Source organism: Sceloporus undulatus, chromosome 11 (assembly GCF_019175285.1).
Source record: "Sceloporus undulatus isolate JIND9_A2432 ecotype Alabama chromosome 11, SceUnd_v1.1, whole genome shotgun sequence".
NCBI classification, from domain to species: domain Eukaryota; kingdom Metazoa; phylum Chordata; class Lepidosauria; order Squamata; family Phrynosomatidae; genus Sceloporus; species Sceloporus undulatus.
In genome coordinates this window covers 6,804,177-6,824,859 of record NC_056532.1, presented here as the reverse complement: position 1 = coordinate 6,824,859, position 20,683 = coordinate 6,804,177, and the positions used below count along the sequence as shown (strand labels likewise).

At 49.1% G+C, this 20,683-nt stretch overlaps 1 protein-coding gene across 4 annotated transcripts in view; it reads right to left on the bottom strand.

Moving 5' to 3' along the window:
• ABR (ABR activator of RhoGEF and GTPase) overlaps window positions 1–20,683 on the bottom strand; it is a 56,031-nt gene that overhangs the window by 14,261 nt on the left and 21,087 nt on the right. For 2 of the 4 annotated variants that reach the window (XM_042442412.1, XM_042442413.1), the window contains exons 3-16: window positions 14,688–14,792; window positions 12,213–12,398; window positions 11,697–11,804; window positions 10,466–10,526; window positions 8,061–8,113; window positions 7,780–7,920; window positions 6,830–6,951; window positions 6,291–6,456; window positions 6,058–6,180; window positions 5,650–5,725; window positions 4,832–4,936; window positions 3,836–3,910; window positions 3,506–3,603; window positions 2,701–2,832 (exon numbers count right to left, since the gene is read on the bottom strand). In XM_042442412.1, coding sequence (XP_042298346.1) covers window positions 2,701–2,832; window positions 3,506–3,603; window positions 3,836–3,910; window positions 4,832–4,936; window positions 5,650–5,725; window positions 6,058–6,180; window positions 6,291–6,456; window positions 6,830–6,951; window positions 7,780–7,920; window positions 8,061–8,113; window positions 10,466–10,526; window positions 11,697–11,804; window positions 12,213–12,398; window positions 14,688–14,792 — 1,551 coding nt within the window. Of the gene's footprint in view, window positions 1–2,700; window positions 2,833–3,505; window positions 3,604–3,835; window positions 3,911–4,831; window positions 4,937–5,649; window positions 5,726–6,057; window positions 6,181–6,290; window positions 6,457–6,829; window positions 6,952–7,779; window positions 7,921–8,060; window positions 8,114–10,033; window positions 10,167–10,465; window positions 10,527–11,696; window positions 11,805–12,212; window positions 12,399–14,687; window positions 14,793–18,141; window positions 18,533–20,683 lie in introns of those variants that run through there. The other 2 variants (XM_042442414.1, XM_042442415.1) reach the window with 2 other exon arrangements.

The following is a 20,683-nucleotide window of genomic DNA, read 5'->3' as shown; positions in this document are numbered from 1 at the left end:
TGCTTCATCCAAGTGGCAATACAGCAGGATTTGCATGTTGGGACTGCTCTTCTGTTTCGTGGGCTGCGTCTCCACTGCGGAATTAATGCAGTTTGACACTGCTTTATCTACCGAGGCTCGGTGCTGTGATTTAGTTTTGCAAGCCATTTAGCCTTCTGTCGGGGGTCTCCGGTGCCACAACAAACTGCAAATCCAAGATTCCACAGGATGGAGCCATGACAGTTAAAGCCATGTCAAGCTGCATTAATTCTGTGGTTTTCAACAGCTAACCCAGGTTCGAGGGCTGCAGAGAAGAAGAACGCCCACATTGCCTTCCCTCCATGGGCTCTTTTCTCCATTCACAAAAAAGCCCACCCCATGGCCCAGCAAAATTTGCAAAAGATGAGAACTAGAATCAACTGACATGAGGCGGCTGCCTCAATCGGCTTAAAGGAAGATCCAGGCCTAACGTTTGGGTTACTCTTTCCTCTTGCGCTGTGTAAAGCTAGAGCAAGCCATGCCTGAACTCTCCCTAGAAGCCAAGATGACTGAACCAAGGTTGTTGCACTTCGGAAATATCACCAGAGGAAGCGGCTCACCGGAAAAGTGGAGAAGGAAGAGAGGAAGAAGGAATTCATTCAGAGGGTTGACTTTGCAACAAATACCCAAAATACACATCTGGAAAGAGACGCATTTCTTTACAAATGAGCTTAGCAGAACAAGGAGAGAGGCTTCTTGCTATCTGTTGCAACTGTCAGAATCAGCGTTTGCTGTTTTCGTAGGCTATTTTACGCCGGCGGCACATGCGAGACAACTGTTAAATAGGATCGTGCAACAAAATCATCATAAATAAGTCATTGCTTTCAAGCCTGTGGCGTGTCAAAAACGGAGCGCTTATTTGCACTCATATATAAATGCATGCCCGCATCCCTTTATTATTTCGAAGCCTGGCTAGGTTTCGGCTCCCAGAGAGTTCAATCCTCCACAGGCCTCCTCTGAAGAAAACCAGACTGAGTTCAATGGGAGTTACTCCCAGGAAACCGCATTAAGAGGCAGCATTGGAGACCACCTCTGAACATGATGTTCTTACTTAGAGAGGGCAGTGTGAGGTTGTTATGCGCCTTCGCCTCTGACATGGGGCAACTTTATCCTAGGGTTTTCCTTAGAGGAGATTTGCCACTGCCTCCCTCTGTGGCTGAAAGAGTGTGACTTGCTCAAGGGCCCCTGATGTGCTTCCAAAGGCTGAGCAAGGATTCGAACTCTGGTCTCCCTAGTCCAACATTCAAACCACAGGACCATGCTGGCATCACTGGGATTATAAACTAGGGAAAGAGAACCATGCCAAGAGCCAACATGTCAAGCCAGACCTGCCACCCACAAGATGGCACAAACCGACACCTTCTGCTCCGCACTGTGCGAACAGCTTTGTACATCACCTCTCTCCGCTCGTGTCAGGTAGACATCCCTTTTTGCCCTGGTACCCAATTCCATTCTCCTCCTTGCCCAATCAGGACGAGGCTCAGCCGTCGCCTTAGCAACCGTTGCCCGTGCGACGGCGGGATAAAATCAACGGGGAGGAAAGATGCTGGGAGATGGCAGCCCAGGGAGATGCGATGCCATCTTCCCACTTTGTTGCTGGTTAAGGCAAACATCCAACCGGTCCAGCCTCTCCGGCTGCAAAGATATCTTGGAGACGGGGCGGACGTCTACACACAAAATTCATTGATATTTCATATACACCTTATATGCGCATAGCCTTATACAATGTATTTTTAATCATTTGGGGCATGGAACCAAGTGTGTGTACATTGAACGGTCAGAAAGCAAAGGCATCACTCTCTCAGCCATCCATATGGACAACTTTGGATTTGGGCATATTTCGGATATCAGAATTCTAGCTAAGGGAGACTCGGTCTATATATATATATATGCATACAACATATAGAAATAAGTTTCCTAAATGGTTCAGCCTCTGCCTTCTTTAGTTGCTTAAAAGAAAAGACAAGCTGCATCTAAGGTGGGCAGCTTAGAGGACTCTATTGATGGGTGGATGATGGGTGTTACCTATTATCCCTTAGGTTGAGACCAGGAGGTGTTAAGGCCTTAGGTCTGTGGGTCCAGAGAATTCTCCCTTGCATCCCAAACACTTGAAAGAGATGGCAACTCAATCCCAAACGAAAGGCCGGGGTGTTGCGTGTTCAAATGTCTAGCCACAGGTTGCACATCTCTAAAAACTACCACATTTCTGAAGCAGACGCAGTCCATTTTGCGATCCGGATTTGCGTCTCTCTTATCAGAAACCAGATTATCTCCAGGCTCCGCTCCAGAGAGCTTTGTGAACGCCCACAAAGAACCTGCCGGACTGGCGCAAAGGAAAGGGCGCTGCCAGCAACTGGGTGGCACACAGGAGACAGGCAATCTCTAGCAGAGCTTAGTAGTAATGAGTCACAAGGGACATTGCTACCTGTCATGTTACTTTCTTGGAAGAGATGGAAGTGTGCTGTCCTTCCTTTTATCACTCCTATTACTTTTCAAATTCAAATCAAAACAAGTAATGCAATGAGGGATTCAACAGCTTCAAATGTTGCAACAGGAAACAGCAACGAAAGGGCTCTTCCAATACGGTGAGCAAGGGCCAGAAGCAAATGCTTTCAACTTGTTCAAAAGCTGTGCTCCCCCCATTCTTCCTTCTCCTCCTCCTCCTCATCCCAAAAGTCCTACCTGGACTTGTCCCTTGCCAACAATCTTGTCCACAATTTCGTTGTTGTCCTTGTTCATTTTGCTCTTGTCGTAGCATTTCTCGTAGCAGAGGATCCGCAGCGTCTGGGAGCCCTCCAGTTCAATCTCAAATTCCTGCCGAAATGGCAAAAAGTAAATGGTGTGTGTGTCTGAGAGGCACCATTATGGCATCAGGAGGAGAAATATGACTAACAATAAACTTATTAGTACGCAAAGGGATCTTGTACCATCTTTGATATGAACTGGGTGGAAGAAGTTGTAGCACAAACATTCGCAGACTTGGTCTGCTTCCTCAGATGCATGCAGCGCATGGGTGCCCATGAAGGGCATCATACTATGTGAATAGCCATAGAAATGCATAACTTGTGGTAACGGTGAAGAAGTGGCAACTTCTCCTGGGCACCGGATCACTCCTTGCATCTGGGGAAGTAGACCTAAGTGTGCAAAAGCTTATGCTACAACCTCTTTCGCACAGTTAGTCTCAAAGCTGCTGCAAGGTCCTCGATATTCCAGACTAACATGGCTATGTCTCTGAATCCCACCTCAATGAACTTATAGGAAGTCAGAAATACGACTGGCGAACACAGCTGCGCAGTGTAAAGATTATTGCCCTCAAGGTGCTGTTGCAGAAATCAGAAAGGAAGGGTGCTCTATTGGGGGCAAATGTATTCTGTGCATGCTCAGATGCACCACAGGTTGTTCCTAACCTCTGAGAAGTGACTAGTAGTTGCGACAGTTTGTGATTTTGGCCACCGACAAGCCATCCAACTGCCTTGGTCTTGCTCACCTCATTCCACTGAGGCTCGGTTGTGTCTCTGAACACCCGGGTCTTGGCTTTGCTGACAAAGTACCCGAAGGAGTCCACTTCCAGGGTGCAATAAAGGTCTAGGAATAAGAAAGGAAAGAGGTGCATGAGTGGGGAAAGCCTCTCTCCTTGGGTACCAAGAACAGGAAGGGATTTCATTTTAGGCCAGGTTTCCTTCTTGCTAAATACGCATCTATCCAAACCTCCCACCTCCCAGAAGAACTTAAATCAAAATGCACAGTGCAGTTATTAAAAATGATTAAAGTAGTTACAATACAATAATGGTAATAGCAGCCCAGAGTTGGTACTTACTGGCAGATTGTTTGAAGCCCTTGGCCGAATGGACGATGACGTGCAAAAAGCCATACATCCCCGGAGAATCGTCGTCTGCGAAAGAAGAAGCGGAGGGGCTGTTAGACGATTGCCATTGCATTTCTAAATATGCCCAACGTGGCACCTGACTTTTTAAAAGGCACTGGGATGCTGATTTTTCCAGTCCCCAAAGACACTAATAACTATGGCTGACTTAGTTGTTTGTGGTGGACAGATCTGCCAGTGGTTTCTGGCTTGTTCCCTGGAGGGAGCAAGACGCTGAGCTGAACCACGTTGTCCTATTAATCCAGGCAATTCATCAGAACACCATCAGGAATTCCTCCGGGAGAAGAGCAAACGTCCTTTGGATCGAGTTCAACAGCTTGCTTCCCATGGAGGAAAAAACAGGTGGTTTGGGGAATCCAGCAACGCACGGCGTTGAAGCCGGTACTCTTTTCTGCTGTCCGCCAAGAACAAATTGTTATCCGAAGACTGTGTCATCTTGTGACATGTCCAAAGTCTGATAACCTTTGTCCGTTAACCAGGATAAAACACCGACGAAGGAGTGGCGTGTGGGGTTTGTAGCCCAAAAGCTTTACAACATGCACATTTAGGTAAGGACCCAGAAATGTCATGGCTGAAAGAGATGCGGTCTCGCCATTTGATGCTATGTCCGAAGCACAACAGCTTCACTTTAGTCATCTTGTCTTCGAGGGAGAAGTCAGGCTTCTCCAAAGATAGCAGACTTTTTCTAAACATGGAGGCTCCATTCAGCCCTCTTGATTCATAACTGTTGACCGCTCTCTCCACCACACGACAAGGAAAGCAAATGAATACTTGGGTCTTTAGGGACTACTGACCATCCCCATTGACAGGCTCCATGAATCCAGGAAAGGTGAACAATCCCACCTTCATAGTTAATGGAGAATATCAAGGTGAGGGTGCAGGTCCAGGGAGTGGGGGACCCAGGGGAGCATGGGCAAAGGAGTTACTCACCGTCCTTATTGCTGGTGACTGGGATATTATGCACCGTGCGTAACTTAAAGCAGGAACCCGTCAGCACCTGAAGCTCGACGGAGCTTAGCACAAAGGTTTGGAGATCTGTTCGGAAGGAGAGTGAACAATAAGATACTCGGGATGGAACAGGGATGGTCCCTTATGGAGCATCTCCCACACGCTACCAAAACAAACCCTCTCCTGACAATCTTCCCCAACCGATCGTGCTCTTCATGTGTTGGACTACAATCCCTACCACCCACAGCTACACCGCCTGGGGATGATTGGCACCGTAGTCTGGCGCATCAAGGGGCGTCTGGCTCTGAAACTTTACAAGGAGTTTGTAAAGACAAATGATCAGCAGGGGGCAATGGAGAGTTAACCCAGAGGAAACCATATTCGGCAAGGACAGGAGAGAGTCTCATTTCCGTTGCTTTTTGATAAGAATTTAATAAGGTTTCTGTCGCTCTTCCTACCGAGGATGGAAAGAACTAGAGATGCTGTTTATTTTTTAAACCAAGTGTTGGCGAGACAGATTCTGCCATCAAGGGGCTGGAACCACTACGCCATACTAGCTCTATCATTTATATTTGTTGTTGCTGTGTGCTTTCAAGTCATCTTTGACTTATGGCGATCCTCAGGCAAACCAATCATGGAGTTTTCTTGCCATTGCTATCCTCTAAGGTTGAGTGGCAGTGGAAATACTTGTTGGTGGGAGCTGGCCTGATTCAAACGGGGAGACCATTTTGAACTGGGGGCCTTCAGGCAATACCAGTGACTAGAGCAGAGCATGGAAAGCACTAGAGTTCGTTCCTCACCCTTCTTTTGGAGTTTCTGGATGGCTTCCCTCCACTCCGCCCGCTCATAGTCAGACGACAGAAGGAACAAGTAGCTCTGGAAGGAAAACAAGGTGGCACTCAGGCTGGGTATGGCAACAGGAGCGGTGGCTTATGGTGACACTATGAATGAAAAGCTTCAAAGGAATAAACCTGCTCAGGTCTTGGAAACTCACACCAGCCTTTGGGGCTTCCTTGAGTCTATCCATCTGGAACATGCCGCCTTCCTCTTTTCCTGCTGCCTTCTCCCTTACCAAGCACCACTGTCTTTTCTAGTGAGGCTGTCCATCTCTTTTGCTGAGCCAACTCTCCAAATCTCCCCTGCATCCCATATCCATAATCTCCTTCCCCAAACCGTCCTTCTCCCTCTCAGACACAACCTCCCCGTACCTTTCCATTGCGGTTATGGATCCGGAAGGGGATGGAGGGCGAGTTGAGCAGCAGCCAGAACTCATTGTCAAACATCTTCTTCTTGAGCCGCTCCATGGCTCGACTCTGTCCTTTGTTGGCCTTCTGCAGAGCAAAAGGAAGAGGAGACGAATAAAGAACGACCCACGAAAAAGAACATTTTGAGTCTGGGGATATTTGGAAATAGAGATGAAGGAGACTCAACCAGTCCGTACCTCTTTCTGCACCTCGCTCTTCATCGAGGAGATCTTCATCTTCATGTCCTCCAGATCGTGGTCAGGCATGGCATGGACATGTGGGCAAGAGTCCGACTCTTCCAACGAGGGGAAGACCAGCTCCGCCAGAGGCATGTACCACTTGCAGTCATACTGCTGGTGTTTCCTACAAAAGGATGGAAGGCAGGGATATCAATTGGGGCAGCCCACACCACAGACACACACAGAGAGACTGCTGTTGAGGCTGTCCATTTGGAAGAGATACAGGACACCTTGCCAAGGTTAACAAGATGGCAGCCACTAGCTGAGGGAGTGGCCTCCCCTGCCCTTGGCACAGACGTCAAGGACTTTCTTCACTACTTGGGTGTGGGGTCCTTTGAGCCATATGTAAAGGACCATGAGGACGGAAAGGACCTTACAGACCCTCTAGCTTAACCCCTACTACTTCTACAGCATCACCAACAGGCATCCGTTCAACCCAGTGGTTACCAACACAACCTTCTTCCCGCCACCCATCCCAGGCATCATCCAAGCCTCACCCCACTCCAGTCTTCTTCAGCTTGGCGCAAAGAAGGACATCAGTGAAGAGGAAAACGTGGCGTAGCTTCCGGGATCCTTCCGCCAGTTCCACCAGGAAGCCATCTTTGACCAGCTGCCGGGTCTGCAAGGAGGAAAGAAAGAGGGAAAGCATTAAGGGACAGGGCAGAAAGAGATCTTCATTTGCTCCTCTGGAAATGCATCCCCCGCATCAGATAGGATGGGGCTCACTGGGGCTTTGTGGTGTTATTTGCCTCCAAGTCATTTCCAGTTTATGGAACCTATCATGGCAGAATTTGCATGCTATTGGAGCCAGAGGTAGGAATAAGACTGACATTTGCTCCCTCAGGGAGGATGCCAAAAAGGTCTTTCTTGCCTATTGGAGCAAATGAGAGGAGCAACCCATCCAAAGGATGTCCCTCCCTTCCCCACTAAGAAAGCAATTTGCTATTCCTTTCCTCTGAGGCTGAGAGTATGTCTCACCCAAGTGGGTTACCATGGCCAAGCTGTGGTTTGAACCCTAGTCTCCGGGAATCCTGGTCCAACACTCGAACCACTACTGTTACCATCACCAGATTTCTCCAGAAGAGGTGTGCCCTTGCCTTCCTCTGAGGCTGTGAGAGAGTGTGACTTCCCCAAGGCTACCCAACGGGTTTCCATGGATGAGCAGGGAATTGAACCCCAGTCTCTCACTATCCTAATCCAACACTCAGATCAATAAACCACACGGTCACTAATATGGGGACCCCTTTCCAGAATTTTCTTGGCTAGATTTATTATTTGGTTTCCCAAAGTCCTTAGCCTCCTCTGCCCAAGACTCCAGGATTCTGTAAGATGGAGCCCATGGAAGTTAAAAGGGGTGCCAAACTGCATCATTCCTACAGTGTGGATGCATCCAGGGGGACAAGGGCTCTCCCCCATCTCTCTCTGCCCTCTGCCCCTTGCCTTGTACCTCTCCTTTGGGCGTGGTGACGGCCGTCCTGCGTGGGTCGATGTCTTCGTTGATGCTGGAGAGGAAGTTTTGGGAGATGCGGAGGGCATCCTGGAGCAGCGGGTAGTCGGGGTGGTCGGAGGGCGTGTGCTTCAACAAATCCTGGAAAGGAAGCAGCCGTGAGATTGGGGTGGGTCACAGTGTCAAAAACACACACCCCCAACTGTTTGTGGAAGGCTGGGAGCTAAACATAAGAATCATGGAACATGCACAACACTTCCCCTCCTTCATTTTATACTCACATGTAACACAAGAGTGCTGCGGGTCACACGGTTTATAGGTTTGTACAGCAACGCTGCAATTTGGGCAAAGAGAGAAAGATAACTGATAAGAGACATGATCTGTCTACCTACTAATATTCTGATGATAACCCGGAAACCCCAGTGGCTGGCACCTCCCATGTCAGCAAAGCAGTGAATCCATCCTGGGGTTTTGTTCACGTTAAATGAACACACCTTGGTGCTAAAGCTCTCCTTGGAGAGATACTGCAGACAAAATGTGGAGTGGATGCACCATCCCACTGACATGGAAGCTGTATAATAAGGGAAATCCACCCTAGTACTCCAAAATGTGACACCACCAAAAGGAAGAATAAGGCAGAAGGTGGAGAAGTTCTTGGTACATTTGGGCCTTTCAAATACATATTTGGAAGTTTGCTCAATTCTCGCTCCGGTCTCTAGACACACGCACTGGATTTCCCCCTTTTCGGAAACCACTTCTCCAAAAGCCGAAGCTGAAGCAAACAGACGCGACAACACAACAATCCTGAGTCTTGTTCTGAGGCGGATTTCAAATGAGGAAATCCACCCGTGCTACACACCCCCTCCGACACCGTTGGCACGCTAATGCGAGCCAGCGCATGAAATCATCTTTCCAGCAGGGTAGCTATGGTCGTCGGTTGCAGCAAGAAAGAACAAAGAGTCTGTTAAAGGCTGGTGAATGGATGACGGCACAAACTTCTGGCTGTAAACCTGCACGCGCGCACCCCTCCCGAAATGTAAACCGTGATGGCAAAGAGAGAGAGGCACTACGGGTAGAAATGTAAGGAGCATCTATTTTCCCCAACGATCAGAAATGCGTCTCATGGCAGCCCCCTTTGCAAAGGGAGGTTTGGAGCCACCCAATTTTCAAGGGGGTACAGGTGCCAAAGGTGTCACCATCCCCGCCTATGGATTTTGCCATCCCCTCCTACGGATTTTGCCACTAAAAAGTGGTAAAAATGAAAAGTAAATGACTGAAAATCCAGCGCCTGTTTATGGCACGCACCCCCAAATCTCTGGCTTTGAGGTAGGGCATCTCCGTCACGTATCTGAAAAGAGTGGCTCAACGCCACAAAGTATGTGCCAAGAGCCACGTGAAAGAAAAGGCAAAGCAGAAGGCAATGCATCCAACAAGAAGCGACAAGGACTGACTCACAAATCCCCTTTACAAAGTGGGGAACAAGACTCTGGCACATAAAGACAGATAGGAAGGTGGTCCAGCGGCCGCGGAGACAGCCTCTTGTTGTCATGGCTACATGGCCAGAGGATGTCCCACAAAGCCAAACCACCAGGAGGTGACAATGGACGGGTGTGGAGAGATGAGCATTGCCACCACCATGTCCAAGGGACACCTTTCTGAGTAAACCAGATGAGGTTTCGGGGCGGAGGATCGGGGCGGAACGGAGACAAAGCGTGCCACATTTCCCTACTGAGCTTTAGAACCCAAAAGAGCTTGCATCTTTAGAAATATACATGGGAAAGAGTCCACAAAACCATGCGCTAACCGGGATGCGAAGCTGACACGTCCCCAGTGGAAGGCAGAAGGAAATAACTGGGGGACACTGGGACCCCTAAACCTTCTCCCGCAGCCCCAGCAGTAACCCCCAGATACTCCTCAACTGCCTCCTTCGCTTTTAGGTCTAACCTCAGTGGTATCTGAATTTTGCTTAGGAGGAACAAAGGCATTACCAAGTTGCAATTCTGGAACAAAGAAAGAAAGAAAGAGCCGCTAGTCCGTCTAAGAAACCACCACACCTCACTTAAGCCAAACCTGCAGAGACAAAGCTTTGGTTCTCCCCCATGGGAAGGGGGTCCTCTCAAAGCATCCAAAATGAAGACCCTCAGAAGTGACCCCCCCCAGGTGTCAGCAAGAAGTCCCCACATCCCCCAAGCGTCTCCGATCCTACCACCAGCCCTAAAAGAAACCGGGCAAGGAGAACCGGCGTCACGCCCACCGTAGGTGCAGTTACAGCAAAAGCGGATGATGAGCAGGATCTCCATGGTGCGCTTTCCTCGGTGTGGCCATCGCGCCCGGCTCCATCGGTGTTCGGTACCCAGGACGACAAAGCCAGCCGGTGGAGGGGAAGGAGAAGGCGGAGGGAGAGGAGGGGATGCGAGGGGGCTGTCGGACGCAGCCAGCATTATAAAGAGATGCATCCCCCTCCCCTTCCTCGCTCTCTCCCCCTACGGACACAAAGGCTTCGGGGTTTTTCTTCCCCCAATATGGGCAGGTAATTATCCATAATTCATGGGCATGGGTCACCAGAGGAATGGGAGAAGCCAGGGGGAAGGCATACAAAGGATTTCGCACACATGATTTTGCACACTTGATCACACTTCCACATGAAAAGCACACACCAGAGACCAAAAAGAAAAAGGATCCCTACCTTCCATGGTGACCGAGGTGTGGCTTTCTTTCGAATCCTTTGGCCCCTTCACTTTCAACTCCTGTCGAAAGGGAACAATGAGGACGTTTTTGAGAGAGAAGGGCAAGGAAACGGCCATCTTCATATGCTCAGAGGCAAAATTTCTGCTTCCAAATTCTAAATGTTTCCCCTCCCTGTCTCTTCACCTCTTTCCTTAATTTGCAAGGATTTAACAAACTCAGCGCAAGCCAAGACCATAATGGGAGGGTAAACCACACTCTCTCAGCCTCAGAGGATGGCAAGGGCAAACCCCCTCGGAAGAAACTTGCCCAGAAAACCCCATGATAGGGTCTTCTTAGGGTCCGAGGGAGTTGATCATGGCAGAGATAGAAGGTGGGGGTTTCTGGTTGTGTATGTGAGGCTCTCGTGTGCCACTTACATTGCAGCTATAATATATGCTGAGTAGAGAGGTAGGGGGCACATACACACACAGTGCAGCCTTTTAGGTGCGCATAGATACACAGCATCCTCGGAGCAGCTTTTGGGTGCAAAGAGTGGGATGCAACAGACAGCAGGATCTGAAGAGCCCTAAAAATTCCCTTTCAGCATCAGACCCAAATGCCCATCGCCTTTCCTCACATGCTCTCTGCATCCCAGCAATAGGTGGGAGACTGCTCTTGAACATGGAGGTTCTAGTTGCTACCCTCCGTGATTTTTGCTCTCCAAATTCTCCCCTCCGTAAGCCCTTCTGTTTGCTCTGGTCCATGCAAAAAAGGTCCCAGCTTCTTCGAATGCCCCCCGGAGCAAAATAAAAGCAATTAAGCCAACAGATGGGTAAGGAAACAGAGCAGAACGTTCCCCAAAGTCTGGAGAGAGAGAAACGTAGATGGAAGTTTGAGATCTCTACACAGACTCTCCCCTCGCAGTGGGGAATAGGATCAAAATACCCAGAGACACACACACACACACCAACACAACAGGGCTCAAATCTGTTGTGCAACAATAGTAAAGGTCACCGGCTACTTAGCCTTTCACAACAGGGTTGGAAATCGAAGGGGACAGCAGTCCCATTCCGGAACATCCATGGGGCAGAGACCTAATGTATACATCCCCACGTTCCTCCTGACCCACCTTGCAGGGTTGCTGTAGATGATACGCAAGGTTATTTCCATGCATGTCGCTTTTCCTTTCCCTTTTTCCTCCGTGGGTCATAAGAAACAACATTATAATGATACTGCTAATGGCTTCTCACCTCTGAGATTTTCTGGAACTGGTTGTTGCTCTGGCTGCACTTCTCGGCCGTCTCCAACGCAATTTTGTAGTTGTCCACAAAGGCCTTGTACACCCCCAACTGGCTGGCCTATTGCGGGGAGGAAAGAAAACCCCATGATAGGTTCACCTTAGGGGTGCCATAAGCCAGGAACAACTTGAAGGCACACAACAACCACAACAACATTCAATGGGAAGCCAACAAAGGCTGCGATCAATAATCTTCTCCCATCCTTCCACTCAGAGGTAAGCTGTGTCTTATCATTCTGAATATGGAGAAGAAGAATGCTAATGATAATGATAGTTCTCCCCCTTTTGTGGGCATCCAAGAAAACCACGCAAAGGGTGACTTGGGGCAAACCCAACTGAGGAAAGCAAAGCAACCCTCCCTCTGAACAACTCCTTGCTAAGTTTGTGTTAGGATCCTCATCGATCAGAAGCAACTGGAAGGACCGCAACCGAACCATCTCCGGTCGGAACGGAGCCAAATGGTACCCACCAGCTTTTGGAAAAGGTGGCCCAGGACAACGCTGCTATCCCAGTCCTGGACTTGGGGCCAGAGGCTGTCGTAGAACTCCTTGTGGATCTCGTAGATGTCCTGGATTTTGTAGAAGATGGTCTCGATCTGCTGGAGGGTGAGGACAGGCTGGGAGGTGGTTGCCGTCGCCTTCAGGGGCTTCATCGGCTGCGGAAGACGCAAGGGGAAGAACCATTTTTATTAAACCTAAACACCACCAGAAACTTACTTTACACAAGTATATCTAAGCCAAACGACGGCAACAAAACAAACTTAACTTAACCCCTAAAGAAATGAAATGTAATGTAATAAAAAATGTGATGTAAGACTCATACTTCATCAGGGATAACTGTACACTGTGCCCTTTTAATGCCTAATTTGGTTCGTTTGGCACCACTTTTAACTGCCACAACTCCATCCATCCTAGAGAATCCCGGGATTTGTAGTTCGGTGAGGCACCAGCCCTCTTTGGCAGAGAAGGCTAGAGACCTTTCATAGGATGCAGCTACAGCCCTTAAAGTGGGTCAAACTGCATTATTTCTCCAGTGTAGACGCACCCGCAGTCCTTGGGCGGCAAGACTGCTAACAGCAATAGCGCTCCTGAACTTCAGACTTTGCAATCCGTGGCTCTTTGCCCTCAACACTTGCCCCACCTTGCTCTGTGTTTTGTTTTTGTTGTCGAATTGCCTTGGCTTATTTTCTCCTGCCTTGCATTTGGGCTTTGGACTTTGCCTGCATCAGTCTAAGGCCACCTCTGGGAGGTTGTGACATTTTGGCCTTGGTCCTGCTTTCTAGGTCTTCCTTGCTTGACTGGAACATCAGGTCCAAACTGGCCCTTGACCTTTGAGACTGGACACTTTGCCACCATGAGAGCTAGGAACGTGGTTCACATTTTAAAGAAGGAAGCCAAGGGTCTAAGGCAGGGGTAGGCAACCTTTTTGAGCCGGGGGCCGAGTTGCTGTCCCTCAGACAACTGGGGGTCCGAACTCAAAATGGTGCCCAGAGCAGCGCGGAAGCTGCAGCTGGGGCGGCAATCGGCAGCAGGACCAGGCTGGGGCCGGTCCCAAGACCTCGCTGGGCCGGATCCGGCCTGCGGGCCGTAGATTGCCGACCCCTGGTCTAAGGACTGCATTGCCCATACCTCATTCTCTCTTCTCCACCAGCGTTATTGCAGTATCCCAGTTTTATAGACATACACACACAACTCTGAGCACCTCTCACAAATCCGGTAAGATGCACCCTCTCTATAAGACCAAGATCTTCGTTAGAGAAGTTGCTTTTGGGGCTACAACCCCCAGAATTCCCAAGCCCCTGTGGTTCTTTACTTCCAGGTGACTGAATAGCAGGGATGGAAACAGTCCTGATGTTGTAGGACTGCAACTCCCAGCTTTCTTTCGCATTGGCTAAGCTTAGGGCCGCTGGGAGTTCCAGTCCAACAACCTTTGGGGAACCACATCATTCCCAACTCTGGTGCATTTGGCTTGGAGCTATAGATCCCAACAGGATCAGCCATGTACTGGATCCAGAGTTCCCAGCATTGGTCTAGCAGGAATATTGATATTATCCCTTAGCTAGCTGTGTGTGTGTGTCTCTGTGTGTTTGTGAGATATATCATCCCACCACCAATATTTCATTGTGCGCTTTCTTTGCTTCGATGCAAAGCCTGTTATGGTGGTTTGGTCCTGAGACGGTCACTAACATCCATTCCTGGATGGAGATGGAAATGACTACAATAGGTTTTCTAACAGAGCGCACCATTGCTGCTGGTGTTTTGGGATCCCTCCTTGGGAGTCGTAGCAATGGGGATGTGTCACGACGTTCACGTTTCAGAGGTTTCACCGCCTGCTCCAAAACATGGAAGGAGCGCCAACAGCGCACACCCATCCTCCACCCACACAGCCATTGCGCAAAAGCAGTCCAGCTCCGACTCAGGCAAAATAAAGGAAGCAGAAGCTATAAATACAAAACCAAATGAGGCCACGAGAGAAGGACTCTGCAGAAGACGTTACAGCCGTCGGGACGCATGATCGGAATCCGCAGCCACAGGATACGGCGGCGATGGCCGCTAACTCAGAGCGGTTTCGAAGACTGCTTTTTTAAAGTCATGGTTAGCTGAGGAAGCACCAGAATCCTGAGTGTAATTCCTAAAAGACGGTGCTGTCGTGGTGACACAAGGCTGGCTCCAAACCTCCTGGTTGGGATAGCTTCCAAAATGGAGCCTCCCTCTTCAAAGGTGGTCTACCTGCAAGTGCCAGCTTCAGGAGGGAGAAGGTGGTACTCTCCTAGATTTGCACCTCGCTCTTCCCTCTTGAACTGGGCTCCCCAAAACTGGAGAGTTTGTACCCTTGACTCCCGCCTGGAGGTGGACCACAAACCCAGAGATGGACCACCTCCAGTTGTAGGGTCACCCTTTTGTCACCTCTCAAAATGGCTTCTTCTTCCCTTGTCCCAACTCACCAGCAACAGTGCTTCCAGCTGGTTTATGTACATCTCTTCGTTGGCCAAGAAATCCTTGAGGACCACTCTCCGCATATCCACGCCTTTCCCGGCATCGTGTTCGCTCTGCAAAAACGTAGAAGAAAGAATATAAGGAAGCTTGCTCAAGTTACTTTAGTTTATGCTAACTAATTCCTTGTTCGCAAGGAATTAAAACAGTTACTGCTTAATTACTTTCTTTAAAAGCCAGAATGCCACAAAGTCACATCTCCCGAATTAAGTGCAAAAGGAACAGCAATCCTATAACCAGATGAAACTCTTTTTGGGCATTTTCAGTGTGTTTCTCTTTTAAGCGTTCTTTGCCTTTCCCCCTTTTCCAAGGGAAGACGCTTGAGACGTAAACTTGGGATGCATATAGCATTTCTGGCCTTCTGGGCACCCTCCGCCCAACAAACCACGAAGCCAAAGGAGGCATTAAAACAGCCTGTTCCCATTCCGCTCCTCCCTTTCCTCTTGGACGCTTGTCTAAATTTAGATTATAAGCATCTTAGGGCAGGGATCTGAGGTCTTTCCCTTTCTCCGCTCCTTGACTGGCTGTAATTCGGTCTTAAATTTCCACCAAACTTGGAAGAGTTTACTTTGGAGGAGAACAAGTGTCCAGCTGGTTGGGGATGCTGGGACTTCCCAAAAAGAAAGCCATGTGTATTTTTCGTCCCTCCCACATGCTCTGCGCCTAAATTTGGGAGCTGCTGGGACTTGTCTCCCGTTCGCGTCCCGTCGAAACCTTCCCATCTCGTTCCCCAAACAGGGCCCGACGCAAACCGACAACTGTTTCCAAACACACGCCCAAAACATGCCCACAGCCCTGGCTGCATTTGGCCCACAGGCCTGGCACAGCTGTTGACACGACCAGCAACCCACGTAAGCATCCGACAGCCGCCCGAAAAGGATCCACAATGCAGCTTTCCTCGCTGTTTTTCGTTGTTATGTGCCTCCGACGGCAATCTGAAAGCAAACCTGTTGCAGGGTTTGTTAGCAAAAGGGGGTTTGCCTTTGCCATTGTCATGCTCAGAGGTTCAGAGAGTGCGACTTACCCATGGCCACCAAGGAGGTTTCCATGCCCAAACCGAGATTCAAACCCTTGTCTTCCAGTGCCCTCGTCCAATGCTCAAACCTCAAGTCTACACCATGCTTGTTGTGTATCTTGAAGTCAGTTCCGACTTATGGCAAACCTAAGGTGAACCTATTTCTTGGCAAGGTTCGTTCAGAGGAGGTTTGTCCTTGCCTTCCCCTGAGGCTGAGAGAGTGTGACTTGCCTAAAGGGTTTCTATGGCTGAGCCAGGATTTGAACGCAGGTCTCCCTCCCAGGGTCCCACACTCAAACCTTATGCTGGCAAAAACTGGGGAAGAAAATAATACAATTCAAAGTAGAGACTGAATATGGGGCTCAAATTTAGGTTCCGAAAATGGTAGGATCCTAAGAATTTGGAAGGAAGGGCTAAGATTTCGGAAACTTGAACCAGGCAAGTTTGCCATAGTCAAAGGCTGGAAGGAGAGAGGCAACTGCGCACCGCAATCTTGCCGCCTCGGTCCTTCCCTACCCAAACAAAGAGCCTTATCGCACCCTTAACCTCCACCTCCTTCAACATTAAACTCCAGAGATGGTAAGCTATGGGTTTTCTTTTTTCCCAAAGGTGCGGCACCGGGCAGCTGTTTTTACAACAGGTGCGCCAAAAATGGCGCGATTTGGAGTAAGAGCAGAGGTGGAAGGGGAAGGCAAGGGCCCTGAGGTTATCTAGCCCCAGTTCCAAGAGATGGGGGTGCCTCTGCCCTCGCGCAGAGTGGCTTTACTTCCCAATGTTTTCTGCCCATGTGCAAAGTGATTTTACTTCTCAATCGTTTCGGCCCATGTGCAGAGTGATGTTCGCTCTCCACTTCAGCAAGGAACCACAAGTTATGGGTAGAGGGGAAAACCTTTGAGGACAGGCAAGGTCTAGGTAGTTTAGACTGAGTCTAGCCCCTTGTTAAGCCCTCCTAGAGAAGAACTACAGTCGGCCCTCCTTATCCATGGGTTTTTTTAATCTATGGATTCAAGTATCCATGGCTTGAAAATATTCCCCAAAAAGTATGAAATTCAAATAGCAAACCTTGATTTTGCCATTTTAAGGGACACCATTTTGCTACACCATTGTATTTAATGGGACTTGAGCATCCACGGATTTTGTTATCCACAGGGGTCCTGGAACCAAACCCCAGCGCATAACAAGGGCCCACTGTGTCTCTTGTCTCCCTTCACACAAATACATACATACATACATACATACATACATACACACACACACACACACACACACACACACCTCTCCTGGGGCAAATGCAACACGTAAATCAACAACAGAAGCCCCAATCCATACAAATCGGCTCAAGGAGGGTACTGGGCCATTCATTGCCCACTGAAATATCGGTGCCACTAGGGATGCCTGCCAATAGGACAGGAAAGGTACTTGGTTTCTCCACCAGAAAAAGCTTGCCTTTTGTACCTGCATCCATGACCTATGTCTGGAAGTAGCTGCAAGACCCAAACCCATCATCATCATCATCATTGGAGCAAGCAAGCATGATGTATTGCAGTGGTCCCCAAACTGTGCCCTTTAAGGGATTTTGGACTCCAGCTCCCAGAATCCCAGACTACTGGCCAACATGGCTGAGGCTTCTGGGAGCTGAAGTCCAAAATCTCTTCAAGGGCACAGTTTGGGGACGCCTGGTGTAGCGGTTTCAGCATCAGACTACGACTGCGCAGATCAAGATTCGATTCTCCGCTCGGCCATGGAAACCCACTGGGTGAGCTTGGGCAAGTCACACTCTCTCAGCCCCAGGAAACCCCATGATAGGGCCGCCATAAGCCACAAAGGACTTGAAGGCACACAACAACCACAAATGATTATGACCATAAATAATAAAACTGGATTGAGATGAGTTTGCTCAGAAATTGCACACTGTTCTTAGCCCCACTGTTATTCTGGCACACTAACTGAGCCAAAGGGAGTTAATTTTAGTGCAAAGCATTATTATTATTATTATTATTATTATTATTATTATTATTATTACTACTTTCTCAGTTACTGACTGGAGGTTTGGACCCCTTGAAGATCTGGGTTCTACCCAAGAGCCTAGGAATCAATAAGGCCTTGCCAGAGAAGGTGGCCTGTTCCAAGTCGTGCCTCTTTTTGAAACTGAGATCTGTCTTAGTGGAGAAGAGCCACATCGAAGCCACAGAAAGGAAACAGATAATGAAATATCGAGACCCACGAACAGAGGTTCGGCCCCTCTGGGCAAAAGGAAGCAACTCTGGTTCCGGCAGCGCCAGCAATGCCAAGCAGACCAACAAAACACCACTAAAGAAGAAGAAAAGGGTCAAGAGGCGCATCTCCCCCCAAACCCTCGACTCTGGCCTTCAAGGCCTCCTTCTTCCCACCTTGCAAGGCCCCAATCCATGGGGGGTGAGGGTGCCCAGCCGCTCTTCCTCGCCGCCTTCCTCCTCCTCTTCGTCTTCTAGGATTTTGTCCAAGTAGCCGATGACTTCTTCTTCCTCCTGCATGGCCCCTGAGCTGCACCCACTCACTTTGGGCAACCAAGAAGGCACCCTCTTCTAGGGCAAGGTGGCAGCCAGGCCCGGCACTGCCACCTCCGACGCTTGGCACTGACGCCTCCTCCTCCTCCGCCGGAGCAAAGCAGCCATGCCCAGGGGTGAAGACAACCAAACCCTTGCTCCCAGGGCCCCCAAGTTGGGGGTCAAAGGAGGTGCAGCTCAGTTCAGGTTCCCTCAAGCCGTGCCAGTTTGAGAAGCCAAACTCCAGTGAGAAAGAGAGGAGGAAGGAAGCCCTGCCAAGACCAGGCTGGCTTAGCTTAACCCCTTCCTGGTGCCCGGCTTCGGGTGGCAGATGTATTTGAGGGTTTGTTTTCAAAGCTGTATATGCCACTGCTGCTTCAGAGCTGCCTTGCACACTTCGGGGCAGGAAATGCCAGGCTGCAGAGGTGTGGTTGGCAAAGGCGGCTGGTGCCAGGAGAGAAGAGAAAGGAAGAGAAAGAGGGAGGGATGGATGGAAGAGGAGGGCTTTTCGGAGAGAGAGAGGGTTACCACTCTTGCTCCTTTGAGGAAGTGTGGGCTGTTGAAGAAGAAGAAGAAGAAAGAGGAGGAGGTGGAGAAGGAGGAAGCGGATGGCAGACACAGGAGGGGAAAGAAAAAAAGAGAATAGAAAGACAAGAGCAGAGAGGAAGAGAAGGAAGCCGGAGTTCACCCAAGTCCCATAGAAAAGGGGAAGAAAAAGGAGGGGCCCAAATCCGACCTGGGAAGAAAGAGAGAGTGTGAGAGGCGTCACCTGGAAGAGAACTCACCTGGAAGCCACACCGCTTTGGCAAAACAGGTGAGACCAATCAGGGTGGTACGGTTGAGTGGTTACAGCAAGAGCTGAGATCTTGGGCATTGCAGAACTCTGCATGATGTAAAGGCAAAGGAGAACAGCAGCCTGCAACCTGCATGCTGGCACAGTTGAATTTTAAGCCTTCTTTTAAATACGGCGCAAGCGGGATCGGCATCTCCAATTTCCCAGGCGGCAAGGAACGGAAACCTGGCAATACAGGCAAGCTTTTGAGCAACGCAGATCCCTTCTCAGGAGGGTCGGAGGAAGATGCCTGCAAACGCAGAAGGCCGCGCGTGCGTACGTTCTCCAAAGAAAGCAAGACAAATAAGTAAAGGGGAGAGAATGGGTGTATATAGCTATATAGATGCAGAAAGAATTGAATGAAGAAAGCCACAAAACCACACGGTTTGCACAGGATGCTCATTCTTTCCTCTCTCTCTGCCACGCAAGAGAAGACTAGGTTGGCAAGTCCAGAAATCCGCTTGGACGGTAGCTGGAAAAACCACCCTCCGCTGAGAGATCCGCTTCAACGTCAAGCTAGGTTTATGTTTTGTAGGGTAGCGTCATGGCAGTTAAAGTGGTGTCAAACCGCTTTATTTCTGCAGTGTGGACACGCCCGGAGTGGTTAGAAAAAGATTTGGAGAGGAAGAAAGCGGAGGCCGGCAGAAGGAGAAAAGAAGAGCGTTAGCATTTACATAACCTTTTTCTTGCATCCTCTGAAGCATTTTGCAAAGTTCATCTCGCTAAAACATTACAACAATCCTTTCCTTTCGCCGGCAGGCTAAGACCTTCTTATCCAGGCCGGCCTTTGGTTTAAAATCTATGCAACGGAAAGGGATTGTGGTTGTTGTTGTTGTTGTTTTCCAATATTTGAAAAGTATGATCTGTGTTTTTATATTATTGTTCCGGGGAATTGCAATTTTTGGTCTCAATCTCAGCATGGAGTTAAACTTCTCTTTCCAACTGTATCATGATCCTGACACAAATCATTGGGGGGGGAAACAACAACAACAACACTATATACAATTGCAAAAACACAATCGGCACAACTGTCTTTTTGGAAACTGCTGGGAGGAAGCCACTTTTGAGTTAACATCCTCAAAACAAATCAACTTAACGTAACATGTTAATGCAGCTCTCCAAAAATTGAAAGAGGGGCAGGAGAAAGATACAAGAAGGGATGCGATCAGCGCAAAGCGGCAAAGACCTATTGTTAAAATGAAGACCCTAAAGACTAGAGCCTTGAGGTTGACCCAAAATGAGAGACGGAGAATGTAGTCTGTGTCATCCAAAAGGGATCCAAAACAACCCACAGTTTCCGCAGAGGAAGGAGAGGAGGCCAAAGAGTTAAAAACGCACAATGCAGGTGGCTTGGAAAGTCCAAAGAGCAACTAAGAAGGCTTTGGGGAGTTTTAAGACTTTACAAATCCCTTTTGGTATGGGGTCAAAGGTAGGGGGATTTTGTAGGATGGAGGAAGAGTGGGGTTTGGAGAGGGGTCATTTTGCTGTATGCTTTCTGTATCACTATCCCATCTCTCCAGTCCCAAAAAAGGACATTACTAATACTCCTACTCTATTCTGCACTAGCTAGGCGTT